Consider the following 16,432-nt stretch of genomic DNA (forward strand, 5'->3'; position numbering starts at 1 on the left):
AATCTAAACCATAGTGAGGTATTGCTTCATACCAACTAGGTTGGCTATAAACAAAAAGACGGACACTACCAAGTGTTGGTGAGGATGTTGCGGTGTGATGCCGCCCCCCCCCACACACACACAGCCTGCTGTCTTGGGAATGTGAAGGATGCGGTCACTTTGGGAAACAATTTGAAAGTTCCTCAAAAAGTTAAAACACAGAATTATCATTTGGCCCAGCGGTTGCACCCTAGATATATATCTGAGAGATTCAAAATCATATGTTCACACAAGAACTTATTTTAAAATGTTCATAGTAGTATTATTTCTAATAGCCAAAGGTAGAAAACAAGCATATGTCCATCATCTTATGAACGGATAAACAAAATTATTTGGCATTTAACAGGAATGGGTTCTGATGCATCCTACAACATGGATAAATATCTTGAAAACATTATGTTGAAAGAAGTCAGACCCATGAGGGCACATATTGTGTGATTCCATGATATGAAATTTTCAAAATAGGCAAATCCACAGAGAGTAGTTTTTAGGGTGATGGAAATGTTCTGGGATTAGATAGTGGTGATGGTCTCACAACTTGTTAATACTCTAAAAACCACTGAATTTTACACTTTAAACTGGTGCATTTTATGTCATACAAATTACATAAATCTAAAAAATTATGCAAATATATTTGAAAAATAAGACAAAATGGATAAATTCTTGGAAAAATATAATCTACAAACTTGATTCAAGAAAAAAATGGCAAGCCTAGATAGTCTGATTATTCAAAATAACTGAAGAAGTAGTTAAAATGGCTTAATAGGTGGGTTTCACAAAACTTTCAATTAACTCTTCCAGAAAATAAAAACTTTCTATGAGACTAGTATAACCTTACAAAAACAAGACAATGACAATATGAAAAAGAAAGATTATAAGCTCATTCCACTTGGAAAGATCCATGATTTCTAAATAAAATATTAGCAAGTCAAATTCAATAGTTATAACAAATGATAATAAACCGTGACTAAGATGAGTCTATTCCAGTGTTGCAGGGATGGTTTAATATTAATACATTAATAGGTGATACTCATTATTGTAAGTAATTGAGAAAAAAATTAAAATACATCAATAGATGTGTAAAAATACATGAGGAGAAGGGGACAGTGAAGGACAAGCTGGTTGGATGGCATCACCAACTCAGTGGACATGCGTTTGAGCAAGCTCCAGGAGATAATGAAGGACAGGGAAGTCTGGCGTCCTGCCTTCCATGTGGTCACAAAGAGTCGGACATGACTCAGCAACTGAACAACAACAACAAATGCTTCCATTTATATAAAATTCTAGCAAATGCAGAAGAAATTATTTAAAAACAAAGCAAATCAGTAGTTACCCAAATGTGGATGAGGAAGAGAGGGATAGGAAAGAGAGATTACAAAACGTCACAAGGAAAGTTTTGTTGGTAATGGATAATGTTCATTGTCTAAATTTTAGTAATGGGGTCATCAGATTATATCAAATTATACACTTTAAATAGATGCAGTTTATTTATGTCAAGAAAAAGCACTTGTTGTAACTCGACTCTAGGAGAGCAGAATGATTTCATTTTAGAGAGAAAAGTCCTTTTTATTCAAACACCTCAATGGGTCTTTTTGGTTGGGAAAGGTGAGGTTCCTTGGGCTGTCCTAGAAGTGGGTGGAGACCACAGGAGAAATCACTTACTCTGTTTAAAAAAAAATTATAGAAAGTTTTCACTTTATGGAGGAGTCCAGAATTAAGAAAAGAGGAGAAAGAAGTCTCCAGAGAAAGTGGGAAGAATCCATGAAACATGTAGCCAGCAGAGCCTATGGAGAAAGATGGCTGGTGAGAAATTCTCTGGGGCAGAGATGGTCATAGAACCTTGATATTCATATTTAATTTTTTCCTGGGATTTCCCTCGTGGTCCTGTGGTTTAGGACTCAGTGCTCTTGCTGCCAGGGTCAGGGTTCAGTCCCTGGTCGGGGAACTAAGATCCTGCAAGCTGTGTGTTATAGCCAAATAATTAATTAATTAGTTCAGTTCAGTTCAGTCGCTCAGTCGTGTCCAACTCTTTGCGACCCCGTGGATTGCAGCACACCAGTCCTCCCTGTCCATCACCAGCTTCCAGACTTTACTCAAACTCATGTCCATCGAGTCAGTGATGCCATCCAACCATCTCATCCTCTGTCGTCCCCTTCTCCTCCTGCCTTCAATCTTTCCCAGCATCAGGGTTTTTTCCAATAAGCCAGTTCTTTGCATCAGGTGGCCAAAGTATTGGAGTTTCAGCTCTAACATCAGTCCTTCCAATGAATATTCAGGACTGATTTCCTTTAGGATTGACTAGTTGGATCTCCTTGCAGTCCAAGACGCTCTGAAGAGTCTTCTCCAACACCACAGTTCAAAAGCATCAATTCTTCAGTGCTCAGTTTTCTTTATAGTCCAACTCTCACATCCATACATGACTACTGGAAAAACCACAGCTTTGACTAGCCAGACCTTTGTTGGGAAACTAATGTCTCTGCTTTTTAATATGCTGTCTAGGTTGGTCATAACTTTCCTTCCAAAGAACAAGCGTCTTTTAATTTTATGACTGCACTCACCATCTGCAGTGATTTTGGAGCGCCCCACAATAAAGTTGGCCACTGTTTCCACTGTCTCCCCATCTATTTGCCATGAAGTGATGGGACCGGATGTCATGATCTTAATGATCATCTGAGTTAAATTCACCTATTCCAGTCCTTTTTAGTTCACTGATTCCTAGAATGTCGATGTTCACTCTTGCCATCTCCTGTTTAACCACTTCCAATTTGCCTTGATTCTTGGACTTAACCTTCAGGTTCCTATGCAATATTGTTTTTTATAGCATCAGACTTTACTTCCATCACCAGTCACATCCACAGCTGGGTGTTGTTTTTGCTTTGGCTCCCTCTCTTCATTCTTTCTGGAGTTATTTCTCCACTGAGCTCCAGTAGCATGTTTGGGAACTACCGACCTGGGGAGTTCCTCTTTCAGTGTCCTATCTTTTTTGCCTTTTCATGCTGTTCACGGGGTTCTCAAGGCAAGAATACTGAAGTGGTTTGCCATTCCCTTCTCCAGTGGACCATGTTTTGTCAGAACTCTCCACCATGACCCATCCCTCTTGGGTGGCCCTACATGGCCTGGCTCATAGTTTCATTGAGTTAGACAAGGCTGTGGTCCATGTGATCAGTTTGGTTACTTTTCTGTGATTGTGGTTTTCATCCTGTCTTCCCTCTGATGGAGAAGGATAAGAGGCTCATGGAAGCTTCCTGATGGGAGAGACTGACTGAGGGGGAAACTGGGTCTTGTTCTGATGGGCAGGGTCATGCTCAGTAAATCTTTAATACAATTTTCTTTTGGCAGGTAAGGCTGTGTTCCCTCCCTGTTGTTTGATCTAAGGCCAAATTGTGATGGAGGTAATGAGGATAATGACAACTTCTTTCAAAAGGTCCCATGCATGCACTGCTGTACTCAGCGCCCCCAGCCCTGCAGCAGGCCATCTGTTGACCCATGCCTCTGCCGGAGACTCCTGGACATTCACGGGCAAGTCTGGGTCAGTCTCTTGTGGGGTCACTGCTCCTTTCTCCTGGGTCCTAGTGTGCACAAGGTTCTGTTTGAGCCCTCCAAGAGTCTGTTTATGCAGTCCTGTGTAAGTTCTGGCAGCTCCCTGGTGGGGTTAATGGTGACCTCCTCCAAGGGGGCTTACGCCATAGCCGGATCTGCTGCACCCAGAGTCTCTGCCCCCGAGGTAGGCCACTGCTGACCTATACCTTTGCAGAAGACACTCAAACACAGTCCTGGCTCAGTCTCTGTAGGGTTTCTGGGTCCTGGTGGGCACAAGGTTTGTTTGAGCCCTCCTAGCGTCTCTGGTGGGTAAGGGGTTTGATTCTAAATGGGATTTCACCCCTCCTCTCTTGCTGGGGCTTCTCCTTTGCCCTTGGACATGGGGTATCTTTTTTTGGCAGGACCCAGCATTCTCCAGTCGATGGTTGTTCAGCAACAAGTTGTAGGTTTGGAGTTCTCACAGGAGAAAATGAGCACATGTCCTTCTATTCTGCCATCTTATGCCATCAATTAATTAATTAATTGTTTCCTATTCTGTGATGGAGTCCCCCTCCCAGACCCCAAATAGTTAGCTAAGTGTGTTCCAGTCACTGGCCTTGAGTTAATGGTGTTTTGGGGAATCAAAAAGGCACAGTCCCACAGATTAGGCAAAACACAGAGAGAGGCAGCCGCTGTAGGAATTGTGAGATCAGCTGAGATGAGTGGGGAGCAAACTGGAGGCAGGAATTAGAGAAGTAATGGGAAGATATAAGCATTCCCTTTAGGAACTGCTGAAATACTAGGGCTGGGGGACAGAGCTTTCTGCGATATCTGGAAATAAGCATGGAGAAATAAGCCATTTCATTCAAGTATTAAAGGAAACAGTGACTGACTCCAGGGACTAGTGAACTTGGGGATATCCAGTTAAACTTAGAACATACCTTGTGAAAGGCCTCTTGAGACCATGTGATCTACCGCACAGATGACTCCATAGGAACTGGGTCACATTCAGATCATGACATGAACTGCAGACCTTGCAGCTGTTCCTGGTGCTGTTAATCCATCCCTGCTCTTGAGGTCAATCCCTCAAGCCATTCTGATTCCCGAGGTTGTCAATAACCTACCTTTCTTCCTATCTCTCTCTCTTTCTCATTAGAAAAACCAAAAATGAAAGAAAAAAAAAACTGGAAGGGTTTTTGTATTTTCTCTCAAGCTTCCTTCCTTCCCTGACTGGAGCAGAAAATAACCCAACTCTTTTACTCTACTGCTGCTGCTGCTGCTACGTCGCTTCAGTCGTGTCCGACTCTGTGCGACCCCATAGATGGCAGCCCATCAGGCTCCCCCGTCCCTGGGATTCTCCAGGCAAGAACACTGGAGTGGGTTGCCATTTCTGGCTCCAATGCATGAAAATGAAAAGTGAAAGTGAAGTCGCTCAGTCATGTCTGACTCTTATCTTGTCCTACTTTTACTCTAATCACCTCTTATTCACCCTAAATAGGAGCTACCAGATTCCTCTATTACTTATTTTCCAACTTTTCCCAAATCCCCTGCTTTCTATAATAAAATATGGTTCACTAGGAATTTCAACTGTGAAATGGCAAGGGAGGGAATAACAAGACAGTAGAGATGGAAGGAAGGGGTTGTGAGAAATGCATTTGCTTCAATTGCCAGTCATGGAGAAGGCAATGGCACCCTACTCCAGTACTCTTGCCTGGAAAATCCCATGGACGGAGGAGCCTGATAGGCTGCAGTCCATGGGGTCGTGAAGAGTCGGACATGACTGAGCGACTTCACTTTCACTTTTCACCTTCCTGCATTGGAGAAGGAAACGGCAACCCACTCCAGTGTTCTTGCCTGGAGAATCCCAGGGATTGGCAAGCCTGGTGGGCTGCCGTTTATGGGGTCGCACAGAGTCGGACACGACTGAAGTGACTTAGCAGCAATAGCCATTTATATGTCCAGACAATGGGCTCTGAAGGACCTTAATGCTGACATTTGAGTTGATCACACCCCCGATACGATGCCCGTAACAACCATAACACAGCCACCTCACACGTGTACAAATGGCTTATAGCTTATCCACAAGTCCACATGTTCAGCTTGTGTTGCTCACACAACTGTGTTAGGCTGTTATATTATTCTCCTTTCTCACATGAGGAAGTTGAAGCTCGGGAAGTTTAAATAGCATGCCTAGTTCTTCTGAATCCAAACCACACTGCCTCTTTGCCATCTAATATGCTATCCCTAAGTAAGCACCAGTTCTATTTTGATCAGAGAGTATTAACCTGGACCCCATCGTGAGGGATGTGGGGGTGGAGGGTGCAATGACTCTCAAAGCAAGGAGTTCATAACCTTCTTTGGGAAAGGGTTTCAACTTTATGTTAATCATTTCTAATTAAAATTTAGCCTTTCCTTCCATTATGAATATGGGCAACAGCTGCACCTGTAACTTTCCAGTGAAAACCATGGACATTTTCATATACGAGCTATTGTTGCAAATGTCTCAAAATACTGTTTACACCTATCAGGAAGACTACGATTGTTATTAGGTTTGTCATAGGATGCATTAACAATGAGCATGTCCATTAATACACTGCCCCTGTAATACTCTAATAACTGTAATTCACTACCACTGACTTCCTTTGTAATCCTAGGTATTTAGTGCATTTGAAAACATTCTGAGAAAGGGTCCATAGATTTCTCATGATTGCCAAAGGGGTTTACGGTCACGTTCACACACATGCTTGAGCACACACAGGCTGAGGTCCTTGCCTAAAGGATACAGCACATGGTCATGAACTGCGTGTTCACCTTATGTGCTGTTTACCATGTTGTATCACCTATATTCATATACCTTTCCTTCCCTGGTAGCCTGTGAGTCCTCACGAAGCAAGAGTGGTACCTTCTATTTGATTGGCTCCTCAGTGCCTAGAACAGGGCTCGGCACTTGTTGAGCTATCATTTATAGAGGATCTACTTTGTGTAAGGCTCAAGTCCCATTGGGTGGGGTAGAAGAATGGAGTGATTCAAAGGAGAGCAAAAATTCATTCACATGCTTGTTTGAGCATCCATTCATTTGTTCATTTAGAGAACTGTCCAGTGGTCCTCAATGCCAGCCACTGTGGCAGGCTCTGGGGACAAGAGGAAAAATGAAACCCCACTCCTTATTCTCATGGAGCACCCATTCCATCTTATGGAAAGGAGAGAAAACAAGATTTCTGAAGAGAGAAAGTGGGAATGACCCCATTTGTTCTGGGGTCATAGTCATGGGGAATCTCTAGTTCTTACACTTATATTCATCAGTTGTTTCTGGACAAAAGGGTCCTGGGAAAGTCACCACAGAGGTAGAAAACGTAAACGATGTCTTTCCTAACAGGACAAGCCCACGGGATGTGCGTGAGGACAGTTTACCTTGTTGTGTGGTTGCTGGTCCTGCCTAGTAAACTGTGAGAAGTTAGCCCTCCATTGCCCCGGGTGTTTCTGGGGCTGGCCTGTCCAAAGACAGCAAAAAGGCTATCTGCTCTCTCTGCAGTTCTGTTTTGGTTCAAGGATTCTATGATGCTATCAGTTAGTCAGAATGTTGCCTAGATACCTTGGGGCTTCTCTTCCTTCCAAGAAACCAACCCAAGAGACAAGTAGGCCAGGTGACTTCGAACCTGCCAAATGTGTGCTGAAAGACCAGGTGGTGGGAGAATGTGGTGGTACAAGTCCCTGAATCTCTGGGCCAGGTCATCCATCCAGGCAGGATGGCAAAGGGAGAGAGCCCAGCAGAATCAGGAGAGAAAGGGACTTGGAGCTGGGGGTATCTTAGGAATAGCAGAACTGGGGAAAGGATAATAAGGACAACAAGGTCTGGGGCTAACTAAGCAAAATCTGTTAAGGTGAAACATTTCCCCAAGGAGGCATAACCTCAAAATACAAAAAGATAATTTTAACAAACCCACACAATATCCTTGAGGAGAGGTATAATGCCAATGCAAAAAAAAAAAAAAAAAGTTCATTTTGGTAAATCTAGAACCTGTCCACAACAGTATCTCCATACCTATTTCATAAATGTGTGAAAAAATATTTCCTAGTGAACTCCCTTATCTGCCCCCAGCCTCAACTGGACTCTCTCTTACCCTGTCTCCAGCCTCCTCTGTTCTATCTGTTTCAATGTCTTGCTTTAGCAAATGGAGACAATTAGCACCATGAAGTACATGAAATAAATCAACCTGGATGATCTGGAATATCAAATATCATTCTATTTAGTTTGTTACCCATGATAATGGCCTACGTTTTTTCTAAGAAAAATTTCTTGGAAGACTTTATTTCAATCATGCCTCTATCTAGGAAATATTTAATAGGAATGGCACAGTGCTGGGTTCCCTGGGCCAGAACAAAAATGTATCTAACAAAGCACTTAGAATCTACCAGGCCTGATAAGAGACATGTACAGATAACTCTGTGACAAGGTAGAAGGTTACAGGTGGTTTAGAGAATGGGAACAGGGAATTAAATGAATAGAAAAAGAAAGAGAGAGGACATCCAGTGGGAAAAAGGTCAAGGACAGGCCAATTCCTCTTAGTTCAGGAGGGTAGAATAGAGACAGATGGAGCATGTAGGAGGGGCCAAGTTCCAGAGAGGTAGGGGTCCGTTCGGAAGACGAAAGTTCTTCTGGTCAACTCCTGCTACTCAAAAGCAAGAGCTTTTGATCATGTGGTAAATGCGCTGGTCACAGGAAGTATTCATTCAAATCAAATTCAGATAATTCGTTAAAGATATTATAGAAAATAGTCCATATATTTTCTCCTTGTTGGTAAGGAGTTTAAACGAGAGTTTAAACCACAACTTCTGACTCTACGTGTCTCTTCTTCCACCAACAGAGCATGGGGTTCCCAAGTGATGAAATCATTTCATTCCCAGATGAACTATTAAAACTTCATTCAAAGATTCTTGGGAAATCAAATATTTTTTTATTTACTGGATTTCATATACCTGATGGTCCTTTAAAAAGCTATCATCAGCAGTGGCACAAGCCACCTGTAAAATGATTAACAGGTGCCCCGAACAGCACCCTCCCTGTCACTCACATGTATTGAGAAACAAATCCTACAGGGCGCTGATATAACTCCCTTTAAGCATGAAGAGTTTCCTATGGAGATCCCTGGCAATCATCCTGGGATGATTTCTTCATCTTGGGGCTGAATACTCCAAAGTTTTTGTACTCACTTCATGTTTGAAGTCAACACGACAAGTTAGATTAGATCTCCAGGTAATTACATGAGCCCCTATCCCTCTGAAATGTGCATTCCCAGTAGATGGCCCAATCTGCTACAAGCCATGACTGAAGCGTCCCCATAAGGAATTCAGCCAGCCAGGCCACCTGGGCTGAGTGTGTATTTGCTTCCAAGTCCAGCAGCCACAGGACCCTAAGCCACAGAAAATTAACAGCTTAGGTCTCAGATGAGAAATTTGCTGAAATGGAATCTCTCGGGACCAAGGCTTTGGTTTTACAAGTTGGCCCATCTTTGGTACAAAGATGGCAAATAGTCATTTCATGCTGCTGAAAGCCAGTAACGAAGTTCTAAGAGTACCCAAGAACCTGGGGTTCTCATTTGGCCATCCGGAAGGCGAAGCCAGCCAGAAGCTCGCGTGTTGGTCTCTGATTGACTCGTCTGCCAGAGGAAAGGCCGGTCAGCAGCCAGAGAGCACAGGCCCGACCCCAGCCCCTAGTGCTCCCTCTGCGCCTGCTGCAACCTCTTGGCCACGGCAGTGATCAGAGCGGCTCCCTTTCCGCTCCCATCTTCTGACAGCATGAACATCACATCACATCGAGGAGCTAGTTCTTTCACAGTTTCCCGCAGTATCCGAGAAAAGCTATAGAAAAAGAGAAAGGGAGAACCTCGTTGGCATTTGACTGTAGCATGGACCAGTAGTTCATGCCTTTTTATGAGTAATGCTCCACTGTATAGACGCACCACGTTTTGTTTATCCATCCATCAGTTGATGGTGAGAATGTAAACTTGCATAGCCATTATAGAAAACAGGATGGAGGGTCTTCAAAAATTTAAAAGTAGAACCAGCACACGATCCACTAATTTCCACGTCTGGATATTCATCCAAAGAAAACAAAACGCTAAATAGAAAAGATACACGTATTCCTATGGTCATTGCAGCATTATTTACAATAGCCAAAATATAGGAGCAACCCAGGTGCCCATCAATAGATGAATGGATAAAGAAATGTGCTATGATACATACACACACACATATACACTCAATGGTATATTAGTCATAAAAAGGATGAAATCTTGCCATTTGCAAAAAGATGAATGGATCTAGAGGGAATTATGCTAAGTGAAGTAAGTCAAACAGAGAGAGACATACAGCACGATTACACTTATATGTGAAACAAAAAAACAAAACAAAACAAATGAACAAACAAAACAAAACAGAAACAGAGCTACGGATACGGAGAACAAACTACTGGTGGTCGTCAGAAGGGAGGGGCCTAGAGGATCAGGCCAAACAGGTAAAGGGTACTAAAAGGTACAAACCTTCAGTTATAAAGCAAGTAAGTTAGGGGGATGTAAGTAAGTTACGGGGATGTAATGTACAGCATGGAAAATATAGTCAATAATATTGCAATAACTTTAAACAGTGACAGATGGTTACTAGACTTACGGTGGTGATCAATTTGCAATGTATATAAATATCAAATAACTATGTTGTATACCTAAAACTAATATAATATTGCATGTCAACTATACTTCAGTTAGAAAAAAAGATGGCAAGTTGTTCCCATAACATCATTAAGGCTTTCAATCCGCTAGCATAGGATATCTTTCCATTTATTTAGGTCTTTCTTAATTTCAACAATGTTTTGTAGTTTTCAGTGTACAAGTCTTATACCTCTTTTGTTAATTTATTGTTAAGTATTTTATTCTTTTTGATGCTATTGAAATGGAATTGTTTCCTTAATTTCATTTTCAGATTACTCACTGTTAATGCATAGAGATGCAGTTGATTTTTAGATACTGATCTTACATCCTGAAACTTGACTGAATTTGTTTCTTAGTTCCAATAGTTTTTTGTGGATTCCTTAGGATTTCTATATACAAAATCATATCATCTGCAAACAAAGATAGTTATAGTTTTGCTTTTCCAATATGGATGCCTTTTAGTTCTTTTTCTTGCCTAACTGCCTGTCTAGACTTACACTTGTTTCTCCCTTTGAGGTCACATAATTTTTTGACCTGGATCCTATAAGCCTCTCCCTTAAATAAAGACTTGACTGAGAGACAAAAACCACACAGTCATCTGTAGGCAGTGTTAGGAGCAGTACAATGTTGAAGAACAGTGGCAAGAGTGGGCATCCTTGTCTTGTTCCTAATTTTAAGGTGAAATTATCCATCCAATGCTTCCCCAGCAAGTATGGCATTAGCTGTGCATTTTTCACAGATGCTTTTATTGGGTTGAAGGAGTTCCTTTATTCTTAGTTTGTTGAGTGCTCTTATCATAAAAGGTGCTCAGTTCAGTTCAGTCGCTCAGTCGTGTCGACTCTTTGCGACCCCATGGACTGCAGCATGCCAGGCCTCTCTGTCCATCACTAACTCCCAGAGTTTACTCAAACATATCCATTGAGTCAGTGATGCCATCCAACCATCTCATCCTCTGCTGTCCCCTTCTCTTTCTGCCTTCAATCTTTCCCAGCATCACGGTTTTTTTCAAATGAATCAGCTCTTCACATCAGGTGGCCAAAGTATTGGAGTTTCAACTTCAGTATCAGTCCTTCCAATGAATATTCAGGACTGATTTCACTTAGGATGGACTGGTTGGATCTCCTTGCAGTCCAAGGGACTCTCAAGAAGTCTTCTCCAACACCACAGTTCAAAAGCATCAATTCTTTGGTGCTCAGCTTTCTTTATAGTCCAACTGTCAGATCCATACATGACTACTGGAAAAAAACACAGCTTTGACTAGACAGACCTTTGTTGGCAAAATAATGTCTCTGCTTTTTAATATGCTATCTAGGTTGGTCATAACTTTCCTTCCAAGGAGTAAGCGTCTTTTAATTTCACGGCTACAGTCACCATCTGCAGTGATTTTGGAGCCCCAAAAAATAAAAGTCTGACACTGTTTCCACTGTTTCCCCATCTATTTGCCATGAAGTGATAGGACTGGATGCCATGATCTTCGTTTTCTGATTGTTGAGCTTTAAGCCAACGTTTTCACTCTCCTCTTTCACTTTCATCAAGAGGTTCTTTATTTCTTCTTCACTTTCTGCCATAAGTGTGGTGTCATCTGCATATCTGAGGTTATTGATATTTCTCCCAGCAATCTTGATTCCAACTGGTGCTTCATTCAGCCCAGCAATTCGCATGATGTACTCTGCATATAAGTTAAATAAGCAGGGTGACAATATACAGCCTTGACGTACTCCTTTTCCTATTTGGAACCAGTCTGTTGTGCTAGATTTTATCAAAAGTTTTGTCTGCACCTATTGAAATGAACATATGGTTTTTGTCCTTTGGTCAGGTCTTGGTTCAAAGGAAGAGGCTTGGAGGAATCACCGCAAAAATATGTGACCTCAAAGGGAGAATCAAGAAAAGATATCAGTCAGTTATCCTGGATAATTAGTCAGCATCATAGGAAGGGCTAAGCATCAAGGACTACAGTACTAATGTTTATCTATATATTTCAGCATGACTAGAATTTTTTACAAGCTGGCTAATACCTTTCTTCATCTACCAAGATAAAATGTAAAACATTAAACAAAAATAAAAGCTGTCATCATTGCCGTCTTTGTAATCTGTCACATAGTCTACAGACACTGTTTAACTGAATTCTCCTGACAACCTATGAGGTAGGTACGATTTTTATCATCCTTTTACAGATAAAGAACTAGGGTCAAAGAGGGTAAGAAACTGGCCTTGGGCCTCCCAGCTTCCAAGCAGTGGAGCCAGGATTCAAATTCACTCTTCATCCTTCTGCCTGCTGATTCTGAGCTCATACTTGACATACTCTCTGTGATGTGCAAAATACTCAGTTCTCATTGCTCCCTTTGAGGTCAGGTTGGACTGTGTTAATGATAACCACTTGTATTTACTGTGTGTGTGCTAAGTTGCTTCAGTCGTATCTGATTCTTTGTGACCCTATGGACTGTAGCCCGCCAGGCTCCTCTGTCCATGGGATTCTCCAGGCAAGAATACTGGAGTGGGTTGCCATGCCCTCCTCCAGGGATCTTTCTGACCCACAAATCAAACCCATGTCTCTTATGTTTCCTGCACTGGCAGGAGGGTTCCACTAGTGGCACCCGAAGACTGTGTAAAGCCCTTTACATGTATGAACTCACCCAATCCTCGAGATTATTTCTGCCTGCCTGATACAGATGAAGAGCCTGGGGTTTAGGGAGAGTGGTGAACACTCCCACATCACAGCACTAGGAAGCAGAGCCACTTTGTCCATCAGCCCCAAAAGGCTCCACATTCAGCCTCAGCCCCCAGCCCTGAGTCTCTGGAGCACTCACTGTGGGTGCAGCTTGTACAGGGTGCCGTCCACACCCACGGTGATCCTCATGTGCTCAAGTCCCTGGTCTTTCCTCCTCTTCTCCACGATGGCAGCCAGGCCAGCACCATAAAGCTGGGCCGCCCGCCGGGACACAGCACCACACACCTCCTTCACCACGATGCTATCCTCACATGTGCTGTCCAAGCCGAGCTGCTGCAGGATCCTCCTGACCTGGAGGAGGGCCAGCCGGTCGCTGCCAGCAAGCAGAGCAGGATGTCAAGAGCTATTGCTGGGGCCCTGGAACCTGCTCCCCAGGACTCACCCATCCCTAGGTGCCTGAGTAGAAGAAATGGTCCCAGAAAAGCCAAGGTTGGAGCAAGATGCCTTAGAAGCTGAGATTCAAGAAGGTCTGTCACCCCCAGGAAGTCCCATCATCTTTAAAGTATGAGCACATCATCTTTTCAGAATCAATACTGGATCATTATTTTATTATTTACAGCTGCGCCGGGTTTTAGTTGCAGCATGTGGGATTTAGTTTCCTGACCAGGGATGGAACCCAGGCCCCTTGCACTGGGAGCATAGAGGCTTAGCCACCAGACCACCAGGGAAGTCCCAGAAGAGGATCATTTTTTAAGCTAACCTAACTCTTCTGTAACCATTTAGGAATCTAGGGGCCCAGACCGGCTTCTGGCTCCTCAGCTAGGTGCTGTGGTACTGATGTAGCTGGAGAGAGGGAGTAGCCCCAGGAGGCAACCCTCTGCCCAGCCAGGCCCTTACTCTCTGTTTTTAAATTTCAAATCTGCTGGAGCCTGGTGAGACAGCAGCATGTCCCAATATAGGGCCTTTTACATGGAGCGAGTGAAACTGATCATGAATCACCTTTCAATCTGAGACAAGAACTTGGTTTCAAAGATGCCCTTGGTCCGGAGACGTTCTGAAATCTGGCCACGGAAGAGGAGACCCTGCTTGGTCAAGTCGATCAGGATCTGCCGCACGATTTCCCCCAGGTACATCCCACTGGTCATTTTCTCGTATCTGTTGAGAGAAAGAGTGACAAGGTGCGTGAGAGCAGGAAAATCAGTGCTGGTGAGTGGTTCCCAAGAGGATCACATGTCAGAGCATGGAAGGCGTGCCACTGTCATCCATTAGCTGCCCGGGTCACAGTGGGGTGGAGTGGGCATCAGGCCCAGAGAAGAGCATGCAGGAGACAGTATGATGTGGGAAGGCCAGGCTTTGGAGGCATGCTGAGCAGAAGTCAATTTCCAGCTCTGCCACATATTAGCTGCATGACCTGAGTAAGGACTATAAGCCATCATCTATGAAACGGGGAGCCAAGCACTGACCCCACAAGACTGTTGGGAGCCAAGTATCTGGTGCACAGTAGACACTGAGCTAAAATAAGTCCCTTTTCTGGCCCCAAAGCTAGTTTACGTTGGCTTTGTATTTGAAGAACTCTTCTCCACTAGAGCTTCTGCTTCATGAGATAACACATTTGAACTGTATACACACACCAAGTATGGTCCAAAATATGAGCTCCCTTCCTTCTTCCTACCAGCCTGTGAACTCCATGATGGAAGGTGCAAGAGAAAAAGAAGCTCTACAATCAACAGGCACTGACCAGGCACTCTACCCAGGTATGTGAGACAGTATTAATAACAGTGAGGTGGAGTTGGACTCCCACTGCCTGCAGGGTCAAATGAAAATCCGAGTGTGCCTGAGACTTACATGCTGGACTTGCGTTCTCTTAACTGCTCAGGATTTCATCAGTCTAAGGAACCAACACTTAGACAAACAATGGGGACAGCAAAGTAAATCCAAGTATGTTGTCCCCTAACACTCTTCACTCCAGAAATGAGAACCTCCAATGGAGTCAGACACAAAACTTGGATGCCCCAACTTGGAATTCAGGTCCCTTGGGATTTTGGCCCCTGGTTCAGCTGGGCTTATGGTAACTTGCCTGCCTCCCAGCTACAAAGACTAGGGCCAAAGGAAGATGTGGGACCACCAGGGCTGGCCTTGGTCTTGTCAAGCCTCTTCCTACTGAATGTTCTCAGTTGAACAGTCAGCAAGGCGTGTATGACCCAGGCATCCCATCACATTTCCTGGCTCAACTTTTCCACTTGGATATTGTCTCTCAGTAAATCTATATTTTCATCTTATTTCATATAGAAAGACACCAAGCTTAGTCGTGACAAAGACCATATGGCCTGAGAGTAAAACATTACTCTCTGATCCTTTACAGAAAAAGTATGCCAACCCCTGTGGAAATAGATTGTCCCAGGCTAATAATCAGTTCCCCCCATGCTAGCTCTACCCCTTTCTCTCCTACTAAAGAAGCTGTATGAGAATGCAAGTGAAAATGTACTGTTTTGTGTTTGTTCTTTTTTAACCATTCATTGTTTTCAGTGTTTTTAGTATGGTTAGCAATTGGAATAACCCTTACAAGTGATTGTGACCCATGCTGGGACATGACGTCATGGCTGAGAACCAGGATTCCTATCCTTCACTTGCAGTTACTTCCCCAACCCCAGAACCACAGAGGTCAGCAACTGGCCACCTGCTCTTGAAAGACTGAGGATGTCGACCTCTAAACAGGACTTACTAGAAACCCATCTTGAGAGGCCCACCATGCCCCTGCCGTGTGACATCAAGGCCACAGTGAATAGACTTCCTGACAACCTTGGCCTCATTTCCAAAGCTACCACTAGACCTTATGGTAACCTTATGGTAATTAGAAAAAGGCACACCTTCTGTTTGTTGGAAACGTCATAAATTTTGCTGCTGCTGTGTCCATGCTCTAGTTGTGTCAGACTCTTTGTGACCCCATGGGCTGTAACCTGCCAGACTCCTCTGTCCATGCGGTTTCCCACGCAAGAATACTGGAGTGGGTTGCCATTTCCTTCTCTAGGGAATCTTCCTGACCCAGGGATAGAACCTGTGCCTCTCGCGTCTCTTGCATTGCACGAGGATTCTTTACCACTGGGCCACCTCTGCTTTTGTTCAAATTAGACACTTCACTGACATCTGATGAAGAGTTGTCATACATGTACAAACTATACAAATAGCTGTAATATGAAAAGGGCACCCCCATTGATCTGCTGAAGTTGGACCACCTACAGAAATGTACACACACCCCCTTCTCACCTCTGTTTGCCAGGATTCAAGGACCCCTCGTCCACCTCCTTGTCATATTGGGTCTGGATATCACCTAGGCAGCCATTATCTCCAAATCCTCCCCACTCGGTATTAATGCACATCTTCCCTTCATCCCCTTCCACCAGTTCGATGTTTCTCATCTCCTCCATGTAGCACATGTTGCTGCCTGTTCCTAGAAGGAATCATGAAAGGACTTTAGTCTTCAGAAGACACCACTAGGTCTTAA

The 16,432-nt window shown here is 43.5% G+C and overlaps 1 protein-coding gene across 2 annotated transcripts in view; it reads right to left on the bottom strand.

The window, feature by feature from the left end:
• Window positions 1-7,784: 7,784 nt before the first annotated feature.
• Window positions 7,785-16,432, bottom strand: part of HKDC1 (hexokinase domain containing 1) — a 41,378-nt gene continuing 32,730 nt past the window's right edge. Inside the window, exons 15-18 of one of the 2 annotated variants that reach the window (XM_040242207.1) lie at window positions 16,195-16,378; window positions 13,930-14,085; window positions 13,070-13,303; window positions 7,785-9,417 (exon numbers count right to left, since the gene is read on the bottom strand). In XM_040242207.1, the coding sequence (XP_040098141.1) occupies window positions 9,270-9,417; window positions 13,070-13,303; window positions 13,930-14,085; window positions 16,195-16,378 (722 nt within the window). In that variant the 3' untranslated portion in view covers window positions 7,785-9,269. The remainder of the gene's footprint in view (window positions 9,418-13,069; window positions 13,304-13,929; window positions 14,086-16,194; window positions 16,379-16,432) is intronic. The other variant, XM_040242208.1, reaches the window with a different exon arrangement.

The sequence above is a fragment of the Oryx dammah genome, unplaced genomic scaffold (assembly GCF_014754425.2).
Source record: "Oryx dammah isolate SB20612 unplaced genomic scaffold, SCBI_Odam_1.1 HiC_scaffold_6, whole genome shotgun sequence".
NCBI lineage: Eukaryota > Metazoa > Chordata > Mammalia > Artiodactyla > Bovidae > Oryx > Oryx dammah.